The sequence below is a fragment of the Pongo pygmaeus genome, chromosome 15, assembly GCF_028885625.2.
Source record: "Pongo pygmaeus isolate AG05252 chromosome 15, NHGRI_mPonPyg2-v2.0_pri, whole genome shotgun sequence".
Classification (NCBI taxonomy): Eukaryota; Metazoa; Chordata; class Mammalia; order Primates; family Hominidae; genus Pongo; species Pongo pygmaeus.
Genome location: NC_072388.2, coordinates 89781585 through 89797587, shown reverse-complemented (window position 1 = coordinate 89797587; position 16003 = coordinate 89781585). Strand labels below are relative to the sequence as shown.

At 41.6% G+C, this 16003-nt stretch overlaps 1 protein-coding gene across 10 annotated transcripts in view; it reads left to right on the top strand.

Moving 5' to 3' along the window:
• Positions 1-16003, top strand: part of TTC7B (tetratricopeptide repeat domain 7B) — a 292264-nt gene that overhangs the window by 64860 nt on the left and 211401 nt on the right. For all 10 annotated transcript variants that reach the window (XM_063651994.1, XM_063651990.1, XM_063651993.1 and 7 more), the window contains exon 4: positions 10577-10707. In XM_063651994.1, coding sequence (XP_063508064.1) covers positions 10577-10707 — 131 coding nt within the window. The remainder of the gene's footprint in view (positions 1-10576; positions 10708-16003) is intronic.

The window sequence follows — 16003 nt, the reverse complement described above, 5'->3', positions numbered from 1 at the left end:
CTGGGCTCAAGTGATCCTCCCATCTCAGCCTCTTAAGTAGCTGGGACTACATGTGTGCACTACCACACACAGCTAATACAAAAAAAAAAATTATTATTTCTTTTAAAGATGAGGTCTCACTATGTTTTCCAGGCTGGTCTCAAACTCCTGGCCCCAAGTAATCCTCTTGCCTTGACCTCCCAAAGCACTAGGGTTACAGGCATGAGCCACTGTGCCCAGCTCTGGATTTTCACTCTTAATATTTGACCCCGCAGTTCAGCAGTTACATAGTAGAGGTGATTTTTAGAAGAAAGATGAAAAATAATATAACAAGACAGGTTACCACGTGGTCCACCCTAGGTGTGTGTCTAATTCCATCCCTAGGTATATATCTAAGAGAATTGGAAATGTGTGCCCAAACAAGAGCCAATACCTCAATGCTCATAGCAGCATTCTTCATACATCCCCAAAGTGGAGACAACCCAATTGTTCATCAGCTGATGAATGCGTAAATAAAAAGTGGTATATCTGTATAATGGAATATTATTTGGCAATAAAAAGGAATGAAGTTTTTGAATTAGATAGAGGTCATGGCTGTGTAATATTGTGAATGTGCTAAATGCTACTGAAGTAATCATTTTAAAATGATTAATTTTACGTTATGTGAATTTCACCTCAATTGAAAAAAAAGAATGAAGTTCTGATATTTGTTATAACAGCTATGAATCTTGAAAACATTGTGCTAAGTCAAAGAAGCCACATACTAAAGATCCCATACTGTATGATTTCATTTATATGAACCATCCAGAAGAGGCAAATACATAGAGACAGAGAGCAGATTGGCGGTTCCCGGGGGCTGGGAGAAGTGTAGAATAGGGAGGAACTGCTGATAGAGATGGGGCTTTTCAGGGGGTGATGAAAATGTTCTGGAATTAGCTAGTGGCGACTATGTGAATATACTAAAACCACCGAACTGTACACTTTTAATGGGTGAATTTTATGGTATGTGAATAATATCTCAATCAAGCTGTTATTTAATATATACAAAAATAATAATAAACAAATACAATTCTTCTACTTGGAGACTTTCCAGCCTACTGTTGCCTAAATCTAATAGTGAGGTAATAAATAATAATAATCAGAGTTACTGTTTTCTGTGTGTCTGCTATATGCCAGGCACTGTTCTAAACGCTTAGCATTTTTGCATATAAAATCAGCTGTGGATTAGAAAGCAAGGAGTCTGGCATCAGATCCCACAGTCTTAGCCACTCCGCTGTACTGCTTTACATATAAAGACAGATACATCATAGGGATGACAGTGTGAGGTAGAGGCTGAGAATGAGAACTCAGGGGTTAGGCTGTCTGGGTTGGAATCCTAGCTCTGCCACTTACTTACCAGTTGTACACTCTTGGGTGAGTTACTTGACAGACTAGAGCCCTAGTTTCCTTATCTCCAATGTGGAGATGATAGTAAATCCCCCCTCGTAGGGTTTTCACATAGGGTTCCCTCATAGCGTTTATAGATGAATTATCGCAAACTCTGAGAACAGTATCTGGCATGTAACTAGCACCCAATACATGTTATCTTTATTACTATCATAGGGTTACTAAATAGAGACTGAAAGAGCATAAATTCAAGTTGCAGACTCTCAGTTAGTGAGCATTCAGGTTGACCTAGCATCTCATTTGCTCACAGAATTGTGGAGCCGGAAGGGACACTGAAAGACCATCTGCTCTAGCAGGGGAATGTCTAATCCAAGGCTGGCATCCTCTTCTTTTATGAGGGATGTGTGTGTGTTTGTGTGTGTACCTGTGTGCACACCTCCTAAGAAGGATATGCTGTCTGTGGCAGGAAAACAGCAATTCAGGAAAGCACCCAGAAGGGACCAACTATGGCTCCCAGCCAAGAGACTTCCAAAAATCATAGATGCTCTGGATTGACAGGGACCTCACAGGGGATCCAGGCCGGCGTCCCTGTCCCTCTGCTTCCCCCCAGCATTTGGTGGTTTCCATTGGCATATTCTCCTCCCCTCTACACCCCTGCACAGGGCCTTGTCCTCCTATTGAGCTAAGTCTATCTGACACCTGTGAGAGCCCAGCCTTTATAGAGGCAAGAATACAAGACCAGCCATCGGGGCTGCCCTTGCCAAGGCTTTGCTTTGTGTCTCTTGAACCTCTTTTCCTGAGTCTCTTTTCAGCCTTGGAAATTGAGACCCTTGGACGTTGTCTTATCACCTTTGAAGGCTATACCATGGGGCTGGGTTATCAGAAACTTACTATTATATAAAGGCTTTCTGGTACTTTCAGTTATAAACACCCCTGTGGGTCATGTTACGGCAAAGCATCAGGGTGTACCTGTCCCAGGCCTGACTTCCAGAGATGTGGTTAAGATAAATGAGGAAGCAGTCCCTAGAGTTGTAGTATATAGTTCATGTCATTATATTTTATAGTCTTTTCTTGCATTACTTAACTTTATAAGGAATTAATTTCCTGTCCATTTCAATGCAGTTCAAAAAAATCAAAAATTTGTTTTGGCTGTTAGTCTCTTAGAGTTGTACAGCTCAAGGCAGTATCTCAGTAGTTCAACCCTTCGTGACACAGACAAGGAATAGGAGGCCCAGAGATATGGGGAATTGCCTAGGGTGATGCAGCTCTTGGTAGGAAAGAAAATCAGCACCCTAAAGTTCTAGACTTTGATTTCTTGCCTTTTCAATTTGAAATTCATTTTTGTTGTCATTGCTGTTATTGAACACTGAATAGGCTGCTGTCAACAGCTCAGTGAGACAGGAGATTGTGAGCAGCACTTTGTAGTCAGATAGACCAGGGGTCGGAACCTGGCTTTATCATTTACTAGCTGTGGAGCCCTTAATTCAGTCTTATCTATAAGGTGGTGTTAACACCTTTCTCTCAGGGTGGCTGTGAGAATTAGAAATAGTGCCTGTCGTATCCCAGGCATAGTGCTGGGTGCTGAGTAGGGCTTTGATAAATCAACCTTTATTATTATTGAAACTGAAGTCTTACATACCCAGATAAGGCTCCTAGCTGAGGCATCTCAAATTTAGACAGACCTGAAAGAATTTGGGGTGCTAACCCCTCAGTGATCACTGGATTTTCAGGCAATGAGATGTGTAGCTTTCTCCACATCCTCAGCCAAACTTCCAGAGAATCTACAGGCCTTGGGGAGAGAAAATAGCTCCCTGTCAGAGGTATTGAGCCTGAATCTTTCTTTTTTTAAATTAAATTTTTTTAGAGATGGGGTCTCACTGTGTTATGCAGGCTGGTCTCGAACTCCTGGGCTCAAGCAGTGCTCCCACCTTGGCCTCCCAAAGTGCTAAGATTACAGGCATGAGCCACTGCACCTGGCCCTTAATCTTGATGTGGAAGGAAGCAAGGTGGAGAGTCTGGTTTGTTATACTATATTCTGTTAGTTACACCTAAATAGAACAGTTCAGAGGCTGGGCATGTTTGAGCTTTTAAACCTATAGAGGGTCCTCAGCCTGCTTATCAGCTAGCTACCCAGCACCCCTCCCCGTGTGATGTCCCATTGGTCTACTGGCTTCTGTCTGGCACCTTTGCTTTCCACACTCCACCCTGTGCACTCAGCAGTCCTTGTTGCCCCTCTAGGACATTACCCAGAGCAGGATGCATTGGCCCCAGCTAATGGGCTCCCTTATAAGGGGCTTCCACTTCTGACTCCTGCATAGACCTTGGGCAAGTCACTTAACTTTTCTGAGACTCTCATTCTTTTTCCACGAGATAGAAAGGAGAATAGTACCTATTGAACAGGACCAAACAGGCACATGGAAGGGTTTGAAAACAAGTGTAATTAAAATTTTATCATCATTAATTTATTTAAAATGTGTTACCTAGGCTGGGGCCAGTGGCTCATGTCTATAATCCCAACACTTCGGGAGGCCAAGGCAGGAGGATCTCTTGAGGTCAGGAGTTTGAGACCAGCTTGGACAACATAGTGAGACACTGTCTCTACAAAAAAAATAAAAAATAAAAAATAAATAAATAAAAGAAATTAGCAAGGTGTGGTGGCACGCACCTGTAGTCCCAGCTACTCAGGAGGCTGAGGCGGGAGGATTGCTTTGAGCCCAGGAGTTCAAGGCTGCAGTGAGCTGTGATTATGCCACGGTACTCCAGCCTGGTAGACAGAGTAAAACCCTATCTCTTAAAAATAAAGTAAAATGTGTTACGCTTCTTAGAAAGGGCATTTCAGAAGTGAGTTTATCTGTGGGAACGCTCTTGTGTGGCAGGGAGATAAATTTTGGGTTGTGTGGCGATTCGTTGTTCTTTAAATCACACAGTCAGCCACTTTTAGCGCTCATGCTTTAGAGCTGATCATGGTTGGTGAGAAAACACGGAATTTCCACCCTTTTTGTACATAGCTTTACTTTGGAGATGTAGATCTTATTGAGATGTTTACTAGGCATTGCTGTCATACCACTATTTTTCAAGTCTGCTTTTCACTTATTTTTGTCATTCATGTCTCTGGAAAAAAGAAAATAAGTAAAAACATTATTGATGATAGCTTCCCAAATTGACAGTACATCATCTGACATTTTAATGGGGACCAATTTTGTCCATGACCTCAGGACTCTGCTTCTCAGACAGTGTTGATATGATCCTGGACACTCGAAAATTTATAGACCAGTCCAGAGGGCCTGTAAATAGCTTCTGACAGAGAACTAAATTTTCTGGAACTGACCTGCATAGGCACAAACTCACTGTGATAAATCAAGACTCTGCCATTGCTCTGAGATGTGTCCAGTGGTACATGGAATAAATGCCATAGCATTTGGAAGAGGGAAAGGAACAATACTTAATTAATGTAATACCTTAAAGGGCCTCCTGCTCAAGAATGGACTTGTTGCTAGGAATCAATTTGCCAGCTCAGACTTTGGGTGTCCACATACCTGCCTAATTAGAACATGAACCCACAGGAAACACTAGTTTCTCCTCACTGTGGAGGATTAAGTTGTGTAGCTGGTTTGAATCTTCTTACTGACCACACATGACTGTGGATTGCTGCCATAGATGATTGGTTTTCAAGTATTTTAGAACACGATAAAATATAGATGATAGTAAAATTATGTTGAACTGGATTTGGCCTTTCTTTGATTCACTGGGCTTGGCAGGTCTCTGAGAGCCTTGGTCATTTTCATGAGCATTAGTGGTCAGAGTCCAGCCTGAAGCAGTACAAAATGCCTAAAAGTACACTCAGTTTTTCCTGACCTTTTGATGTACTCTGGGGAATTAGTTTTTTAAATATTAAATCCCTGATATCAACTTGCACAATATTCTTGCTTTTCATATAAGCAGAAGGCAGACTATGAAACAATCTATCTCTTTTTGTTATTTTTGGTGGTTTTAATTTTGCACAAGTGAGCACTTAAAGCATATTTGGGAAGGTAATGCTTCCAAATCTGCGATTTGGTTTTGAGTAGCTTCGGAACTATTCTGGCAAATGGTGGATTTGTTCATTTTATTGATATTCTCTTCCAATGAAAATGTCAAGAGGTTATAACAGTTCACACTAGAGAGAGGCTACTTATTGATTATTTTCAATTGCATAAACGACATTGGTGCTAACTGGAAAGAGAATGAATATTGAGCACCTAGGCTGGAGGGCCATTGAAAGTTATTAGAATCGTATTCCTTATTTCAGAAAGTTCAGTAGAGATGTGGATAAAAATAGACCTACATCAAATTTCTAGAGATGAAAACTACCATGTCTGATATGAAAATTACACTGGATGTGATTAGTGGCAGATTAGACATTGCAAAAGAAAAGATTAGTGAACTTGAAGACATAGCAATAGAAATTATCCAAAATGAAAGAAAGAAAAATTATTATTATTGGCCAGGTGTGGTGGCTCATGTCTTTAATCCCAGCACTTTGGGAGGCCAAGGCGGGCGGATCACCTGAGGTCAGGAGTTCGACCAACATGGAGAAACCCCATCTCTACTAAAAATACAAACTTAGCTGGGCGTGGTGGTGCATGCCTGCAATCCCAGCTACTCGGGAGGCTGAAGCAGGAGAATTGCTTGAACCCGGGAGGCGGAGGTTGCAGTGAGCCGAGATTGCACCATTGCACTCCAGCCTGGGCAACAAGAGCGAGACTCCATCTCAAAAAAAAAAAAAAGAAAGAAAAATTATTATTATTTTTTAAGTGGAAAGACCTTAAGTGATTTGTAGGACAACTCCACTTGGCCTAATATGTGCGTAAAGTCCCCTAAGGAAGGAGGAGGGTGACATAAACATTTTTGAAGAAAAAATGGCTGGATATTTTTCAAATTTTATGGAAACTACAAACCATCAGTTCCAGGAAGCTCGACAAAGCCCAAACACTTCATAATCTAAATTGCTGACAACCAGTGATAAAGATAAAATCTTAAAATCAGCCAGAAAAAAAGACATATTATATACAAATGAACAAACATAAGGGTGACAGCAAAATTATTGTCGGAAACCATGCAAGTGAGAATACAGTGGAGCAGCACTTTTGAGAGTAATGGAAGGGGAAAAAAGCAAACTGTCAACCCTGAATTCCATACTCCATGAAATCTCTGTCTAAAATTAGAGCTAAATTAAGCTTTTTCAAGGCAGATAGTAGCTGAAAGAAATCAGCAGGAGCAGAACTACCCCACAAGAAATGTTGATACCAGGAGGAAATATGAATTTACACACAAAAGAACAAAGAGAACTGGAAATTATAATTTGGTGAATATACAAGAATTTTTCCTTATGATCTAAAGGTTTAAAAAAATTGACTAAACAAAAATAATAACCACATAGGGTAAGGTTTTTAACCTGTGTAAAAGTAAAATGTACATAAGATAATAAAGGCTGGGAGGGAGAAATGGAAGTATGCAATTGTAAAGGTCTTATATTATATGTGAAGTAGTATAATATCATTTAAAGTAGGGGCTGGGCATGATGGCTCAAGCCTGTAACCCCAGCACTTTGGGAGGCTGACACGGGCGGATCACTTGAGGTCAGGAGTTCGAGACCAGACTGGCCAACATTGTGAAACCCTGTCTCTACTAAAAAAAAAAAAAAAATTAGCCAGGTGTGGTGGTGCACGCCTGTAGTCCCAGCTACTGGGAGGCTGAGGCATGAGAATCGCTTGAACCCAGGAGGTGGAGGTTGCAGTGAGCCGAGATCACGCCGCTGTACTTGAGCCTGGGTGACAGAGTGAGACTCCATCCCAAACAAAACAAAACAAAGTAGACTATGCCAAATTAAACCCTGAAGCAATCACTGACATGGAAAATATCAATTTTAGTGAATAAGCCAATAAGTAAAATAAAATGTAAAAATACTCAAATAGACAACAGAAAAAAAGGAGAAAAAGGAAAAATAGAACAGATGGAACAAATAAAAAACAAATAGCAAAGTGGTAGATTTAAACCTATCTGTTTAAAAAATTACATTAAGTATAAATGATTTAAATATCCTATTTAAAAGGTAGAGATTGTCAGATTGGAAAATAAGCAAAACTCAACTCTGTTGGCTACAAGAAATACACTTTAAATACCAAGACACAATAGATTAAAAGTAAAGGGATGAAAAAATTTACCATGCTAACACTAATCAAATGAAGGCTGTAATATCTATATTAATATCAGACAAAGCAGGTTTTAGAGCAAAGATGTCAATCCATCAAAAGAATATAACAATTCCAAAGGTTTATGATCTTAATAACAGAGTTCTAAAATACATGAAACAAAAACTGATAGAACTTCAAGGAGAAATAGGCAAATGCACAGTTATGCTTGGGGATTGCAATATCCATGTTTCAATAAATGATAAAGCAAGTGGACAGAAGATTGGTAAGGATATAGATGCCTTGGGACAACACAGTATACCAACTTGACTTAATCGATATTTATATGACATTCCACCCAACAACAACAGAGTCACATTCTTTTCAAATGTAACATTTACCAAGATTGACCATATACAGGGTCAGAAACAAGTTTTAACAAAATTAGGAGACTTTGAGTGTGTTCTCTGGACTGTGTCAGAGGTCCTCAAGACTACCATCAGGCATTGATATACTGGAAAGACTCCCATAGCTTAGAAGAGCTGTTATACTCATGGTTACAGTTTATTACAGCAAATGGATACAGATTACAATCAGTAAAAGCAAAAAGGCACATAGGGCAGAATTCAGGAGAGACCAGGCTCAAGCTTCCAGTTTTCTTCTCCCAGTCGAGTCCTATGGACATTGCTTAATTCTCCCTGCAACAGAGTGTGACAGTACTTTTGAAATATTGCCAATCAAGGAAGATCACCTGAGCTACCTTGGTGCCTAGGGATTTTATTAGGGGTCAGTCACATAGGCATGGAGCACCCATGTTACTGGCCTTAGTCATTCTCCAGCCCCTGCAGAGATCAGACTGATATAGCATGGCCCTAGTCCTCTGCCATAAATAACATTGTTAGCATAAACTATCTGGTATGGCTCAAGGCCCCAAATAAACAAAGACACTTGTCAGGTAGGATATTCTGAGGGCTTAAGAGTTTTTCTCCCAGGAACTGGTAAGGGCCAGTCCTTCCTTTGGAATGTACAGGGTTTGAACATCCCAAGGCTCTAAGTCAGCCCTTTACTGCACAGATCATGATGGAATTAACTTGGAAATCAGTAAAAGAAGGATCTTTGGAAAACTCCCAAATATTTGGAAACTAAATAACACACTTCTAAAGAAGAAAGCAAAAGTTAAATTAGAAAATATTGTGAACTGAATATCAAAATTTGTAGGATGCTGCCAAAGCAGTCCTTATGGAGAAATTGCTGACACTAAATACCTATATTAGGAAATAAAAAAGGTCCAAAATTAATAATTTCCACCTCAAGAAACTAGAATAGGAAGTGCAAATAAAGCCCAATGTATTCAGAAGAAAGGACATAATAAAGATCAGAGCGGAAATAAATGAAATTGAAAACAGAAGGATAGAGAAAAATCAATGAAACCAAAATCAATGAAATCAAGAAATCTTTACTGAGAATTTCAGTAAAATTGATAAACCTCTGATATCAGGAAGAAAAGATAGAAATTGCCAATTATCAGGAATGAGAGAGGTGCCATCTACTAAAGATTCTACAGGTACTAAAGGATTATAGAATATCATGGACAGCTCTATACCAATAAATTTGACAACTCAAAAGAAATGGACAAACTATTTGGAATATATAAACTACTAAAGCTCACTCAAGAAGAAAGAGATAATCTGAATGACCCTGTATCAAAGAAGTAGAATTTGTAATTGAAAAGCTGCTCATAAAGAAAACTCCAGGTCCAGATGGCTTTAATGGTGAATTCTATCAAACATTTAAGGACAAAATAATATCAGTTCTACACAAACACTCTCAGAAAATCGAAGGAGAGGGAATATTTCTCATTTTATGAGATTAGTATTTACCTAATATCAAAACCAGATATGGAGGCATTTCAAGGAAACTTTAAGCAAATATTCCTCAGAAACATAAATGACAAAATTTGAGGCCAGGCACGGTGGCTCACACCTGTAATCCCAGCACTTTGGGAGGCTGAGTCGGGCAGATCACCTGAGGTCAGGAGTTCGAGACCAGACTGGCCAACATGGTGAAACCCCGTCTCTACTGAAAAAAAAAAAAAAAAAAAAATCGGCCAGGTGTGGTGGAATGCGCCCGTAGTCCCAGCTACTTGGGAGGCTGAGACATGAGAATTGCTTGAACTCAGGAGGTGGACGTTGCAGTGAGCCCAGGTCGCGCTGCTGCACTCCAGCCTGGGTGACAGAGCGAGACTACATCTCCAAAAAGAAAAACAAAAATTGAAGGCAAATTTTAACAAATCGAATCCAAAAATATAAAAAAGGATAATTCATCTGGCCAAGTGGTATTTTTGCCAGGAAAGGAAGGTTGGTTTAACATTTGACGATCAGTCGATGTAACTTACCACGTTTAAAAACTAAAAGTGAAAAAGCTATATGATTATCTCAATGAACATGGAGAAAGGATTTGAGCAAATCCAACACTGATTCTTAATAGAAACTCTCAGCAAAACTGGTGTAGAAGGCACCTTCTTCAACCTGGTAAAGGGCGTCTAAGAAAAACTTTTAATCTCAAACTTAATGCTTTCTGACTGAATGCTTTCTCCCTAAGATCAGGAATAAGATAGGGATATTTATTCTCACCACTTCTTCTACTTTTTTTTTTTTTTTTTTTTTTTTTTGGGAGACAGGGTCTCCATCTGTTGCCCAGGCTGGAGTGCAGTGGTGCAGTCATTTCTCACTGCAGTCTCAAACTCCTGGGCTCAAGTGATCCTCCCACCTCAGCCTCCCAAGTAGCTGGGATCACAGGTAGGTGCCACCACAGAAGGCTGTCACCCCTTCTATTCAGCATAGTACTGGAGATTCCTGCCAGTGCAATAAGGCAATGAATAGAAATAAAAAACATCCAGATTGAAAAGGAAGAAGTAAACTGTCTATTTGCAAACAACATGATATTCTACAGCCATCTTCTGGCCCTCTAGAGCAATATTTAAAAATGAAGCCTTTTGAAAAAAAATTCACTCAGTTTTTGTGTCTGATTTTTTTTTTAAGGACTTTGTTTGGAGAAGCTGCCTATTTCTTCTTCTACCAGTAATCTCCATGTGGACCGGGAACAGGATGTCATCACCTGTTATGAGAAAGCAGGGGACATCGCACTCCTGTATCTCCAAGAGATAGAAAGGGTAAGTGAGGACCACGTGTTTGTTCCTGATAACTTTTTCCCTCAAATCAGGTAGCGGACAACTGTGATTAATCTCTAGGAAGCTTTCAACTTGTCTGTCTGTGTGTGCAAAGCTTTACTTGTGCTCCTTAAAGCTAAGGAGACGGTGGTAGTGATTGCTGTACCTTATGAAAAATAGATGGTTGGGCCAGCGTGGTGGCTCACACCTGTAATCCTAGCACTTTGGGAGGATGAGGCAGGTGGATCTTCTGAGGTCAGGAGTTTGAGACCAGCCTGGCCAACATGGTGAAACCCCATCTCTACTTAAAATACAAAAATTAGCTGGGCGTGGTGGCGGGCATCTATAATCTCAGCTACTTGGGAGGTTGAGGCAGGAGAATTGCTTGAACCCAGGAGATGGAGGTTGCAGTGAGCCAAGATTGCACCACTTCGCTCTAGCCTGGGCCATTGAGCAAAACTCCGTCTCACAATAAAAAGCAAGCAAGGAAGAAAGAAAAATAGATGGTTCAGTGTTTGTGAAGCATTTTAGCATCCTCTGAGCAGAAATGACAGTGTGCATCTGTTCATACCTTCAGCACCCTGAAGCTGGCCAGCCACCCCAGTTTTCCTAATAAAATGGGTTGAGCTTCATTTGTACTCAAGTACTTGATGCTGTGCCAAGACCTGTTCATCTGGGGTTTGGGAGGCCTTACCTTGACGGATATGGCAAAGGTCTGCTGGGGACGTGGACCGAAGTGGACCGAGTTGAGTACATCCGGTATCCCCGGAGACCATCAGGGATGGTCTGCTCTCAGCCGTCAGTGCTTTGCCTGTGGTGTGGGTGATGGAAACGAGCAGCTGACAAGAGGGCCTCTGAGCAGAGAACGAGTGAGTTCGGGGTTCTGAGCTCACAGCCTCAGACAGAGGAGGTTGGAGGCTGGAGGCTGGAGGCTGGATGGGGCCAGGGAGGTGGAGGCAACATGCCTGTTTCAGATTCTCATCTTTGGATTCTGCTCTTTACTAAGTTTTTTCACCTCTCAGCCTCGATTTTTCCGTCCACAAAAAGAACATAATCATAGTTCCTACTTCATGAAGCTTTTGTGAGTATTACATAAGGTCTTGTGAATAAAGGCACTTAGCCCAGATTCGTGAACATATTGGATTCTTGGTAAATGTCACTTATTTTTATTAATAACAATAGCTCCTAGCAGTTGCTGTTGCTGGCAGTGTTTCCTGGAGTTCTCACCAAGGACATTGCTATTGACCCCTTCAGACCCAGAGATGGTACCCTACATGAGTGTTTGAAATGATTAGAAATCCTGTGAGACTTTGAAAATGATCGGAGGTCTTGTTTTCCAGCAATTTTCTGGGCTCCTTGTTTTTATAAGGATTAGAATAGAGACAGACTGCCAAAGTCTCCCTAGCTTTTGTTACTTTATAAATGAACAGATAGGAAGTAACTTTTTTTCATAAATCATGTTGTCGTGTGTTGGTGCATATGATGTGCATCAGAATTGCCTTTTTAGGAGGCAGGGAGATTAGAGTGAGAATCACAGCAGGAGAGGTGGAGAGAGTGATGGGAATAACATTTGACCTAGCCTCAACCAGAATGGATTATAAGCCATGGTTTAAGATATCTGGGAATTCAGGAAGATACATGTCTGTCTTGCCAGAATTATGTTCTATCAGAAGGTTGCTATGAGAAGAGAATTTGTTGTTGTTATTCAGAATTTACGATATGATCTTTAAAGGAATGATCATCCAGCTCCTTTAAAAACCCCCATTATTTCCACTGTCTGCCTCATTGATGGACCGTGCTTGGCAGTGGAGAAGTCTGCTTATCCCATCTGAGTTGTTCCCGCTGACTACACAGCCCTGGCCACTTAGGGCCCTATCTTGCTGCTTACTCTCCACTGTTGTCCAGCCCTGTCACTTTGGAGCCGTCTTCTCCCGGCTGGGAGAAAGGAGGCTCATCTGTTACATGTGTCTGTAGTGATGTAGAAATTGGTAGATCTGAATACACTTCTGTTATGTTCACTCACAACACCCCATTCAGTGCTGGGTTCTTCAGCAGGACCATCAAGGAGGCTTGTATAGTCGTAGGATTTAAAAGAAATCCTTTTCTTTGATTTTGGGGAAATGGTGATCATAGGATGTTGGATTTTGAGAAGAAACTTGAGGTCTAGAAAGGGAGAGCCCAGGCACACAGAAAGTTAGGCCAAAACTAGTTTTAGAACTCAACTCACATGACACCTAGCTTAGTGCTGGCTCACTTCATTCTCCCAGGCTGCTGCAAACAAAGAAAAAGCATGACATTTCTCCACACTCTTACTTAGAGAAAGTGCTCAATAAGGCTGGGTGTGATGGCTCATGCCTGTAATCCCAGCACTTTGAGAGGCCGAGACAGGAGGATCACCTGAGGCCAGAAGTTTAAGATCAGCCTGGTCAACATAGTGAGACCTTGTCTCTACAAAAAAAGAAAGAAAGGAAGAGAGAAAGAGAAAGAGAAAGGAGGGAGGGAGGCAGGGAGGGAAGGAGAGAGAGAGAAACAAAAGAAAAAAAGAAAGAAAGAAAGGAAGAAAGAAAGAAACGAATGAAACTAAATGAAATGAAACCAGCTAGGCATGGTGGCACATGCCTGTAGTCCCAGCTACTTGGGAGGCTGAGGTGGGAGGATTGCTTGAGCCCAGAAGTTTGAGGTTGCAGAGAGCTATGATTGTACTACTGCACTTAAAAAAAAAAACTCAATAAATATGTTTTATTTGACCAAGTAAGCTTTAGCTTTTGGTAGCATTTGGGAAGCAGCTTCTTTAGCCTAAGGTTAAATCTCAGTGTAGGTACACGATTTTCAAATTTCTGGCTCTGATTTTTCAGCATGCGTTTTCTTTTTTGGAAAACCAGTTTGGACCTCCCCAGATTTCAGCAAGCTGAGACATTAGCAATGAGAGAGATTGAATGAACCCAACATCTGTTTTGACTGTAGTAAGTACTCGAGAAATTAACTGTTGATTAAGCAGAAGGCTAGCGGGGAGAATAACCTTCCTTAGGTGACCAATGGGCTTGGTGGAAGTTTGCAGGTTTTTATGTGGCAAGATAGTTGTGTGCCATGCAAGAGATACTTGATTGGCCTTTTTCTTTTTTAAATGTTGAACTTAACTGACTTAATTTTGAACTCAATAAGAATTATGTTGAATTGAAAACAGAAAAGGGGATGGAATCTGATCAAAGCCTTGAGCAAGCCAAGGCAAATAGGGCTTTGTTTTGGGATCAGCCCTGCCAGGTAGGAAACCACACACGTTGTTCCTGTTTGCTCCGCTGGGCAGAGGCGGCCTCTCCATGGTGCCCTGTCACTTCCCTGCCATTCTGTAGTGAAGAAACTTCTGCTCGTTGTGTCTGTGGACATTTTATTTATTAGTGCTGGCATTTAACTTTATTCACTAGCAAGAGTAAAATTTGGGGAGGATTTTTGGAGACAGTTGGGAGTGTCATGACCAGTGACTTTTCATAATTGTGCTTCTGAGGGAGTGCCGTTCTCTGAGTTTCTCTAGTAGTCGGGATGTTCAGTGATGTTCTGAGTTCTTGGTTTCCTGAAGGGCAGTGACACTTCAGAACGAGGACTGACCTGGCTTCCCCTCCAGGCAGCTGACAGAAGCTGTGGGAGGCTGCAGAGCACTGCGGGGGAGTGACTACCAGTGTTGGGACCCTGGCCTTGCCGCCTTTAGCTGTGGGACTTTGGGCAGGTTGCTCAGCCTCTCTGTATCTCAGGATCCTCGTCTGTAAAACCGCAGTCGTAGTTGCCATGAGGCTGCTGTGAGGTGAGGTGGGTTAACTCATGTGCCTCCCAGCACATTGTCAGCGTGCAGTAAATGTCAGCTCTCTTGCCCTTATCTGTTCCTGTGTCACCTGGCTGTGGAATCTTTCCTAACCTTGGACAATTTCAGATATTTATGTTAAAATCTGGAATATTATAAACATACCGTTTCATTAAAAATGTTAAAGAGGCTGGGTGTGGTGGCTCACACCTGTAATCCCAGCACTTTGGGAGAATGAGGTGGGCGGATCACCTGAGGTCAGGAGTTCGAGACCAGCCTGGCCAACATGGTGAAATCCTGTCTCCACTGAAAATACAAAAATTAGCCAGGTGTGGTGGCAGAAGCCTGTAATACCAGCTACTCGGGAGACTGAGGCAGGAGAATCACATGAACCCGGGAGGTGGATGTTGCAGAGAGCCGAGATTGCACCACTGCACTCTAGCCTGGGCAACAGAGTGAGACTCCATCTCAAAAAAAAAAAAAAAAAAAAAAAAAAGGTCAAAGAATTTCAGGGGAATGTTTATGCAGTAACTTTTTCAGGAGAATTTGCTTTTCCCTTTCTTGTGCTGAAGCCAGTGGAACAACGTTTTGCCTGGTATCCCCGTGTCTGGACTTCTCTGTTCACTCCTGGTCATTTGACCTTGGTTTGTTTCTGTGTGCTTCCAGGGTGGGGCTCATTCTGCCTGACTTGCCTGGTTTTCTGGGGTGAGAGAAGTGGCCCTTGCTGAGAGCAGCAGCATGTGCCAGGCAGTACCTAGGAGCTTTCCAGGTGTTCCTCTGCCCTCTAGTTCCAGACGCAGAGGCGGGGCCAAGAAAATGGGAATAAATGAAAGCTATGTGCATCAAATATTTGTTTAATGTTGTCCTTGTTATATCAGAGTCACAGAGACACCTACAAATAGTCTTTGATAGTTTGTTTCCTGAAGGGGAATTACAGATAAACTACCCCTAAAATTGAGCATATAAAATAATTTAACCAAATAAATTACATTAGAGCAGATAGAATTAGAAATGGCATAGGATGGCCTTGATTAGTTTATCTTCAGATGATGGCATTGTGCCAACAGTAAATAAAGTTATCTGCCCTGCAAGGAGCTTCTAGTGGTGCAGTGATGGGAATAAAGATGACTTCACCCTTGGATATCATAATATGAGCCCTGCTGTTGGCAGATGAAATAATCCTGTCTCTGTCCTTTGCATGCATCAGCCAACCAGCTGGTTATGGCTCTCTTGAGCAGGAGTAGAGCCAGGGTGGAACTTGACCTTCTGCTGACAGTTCATTTCTCTACACCCTATTTTAGAAAAGAAGTTAATGCTAAGTTATGGGGTACCCATGATATTTTATTAGCTGTTTTAATGCTAAAGTTTCTAGAAGAAACACCAGGTCCCCAAATATTACAGTGCCCCACCTAGACTTCCCGTGTTCATGAAGGTGCTGTTCACTGGCATCCTGGCCATGCCTTGAGTGGATTATGTTCTCCCGGCAGGAGGGATTTGCAGTGATGT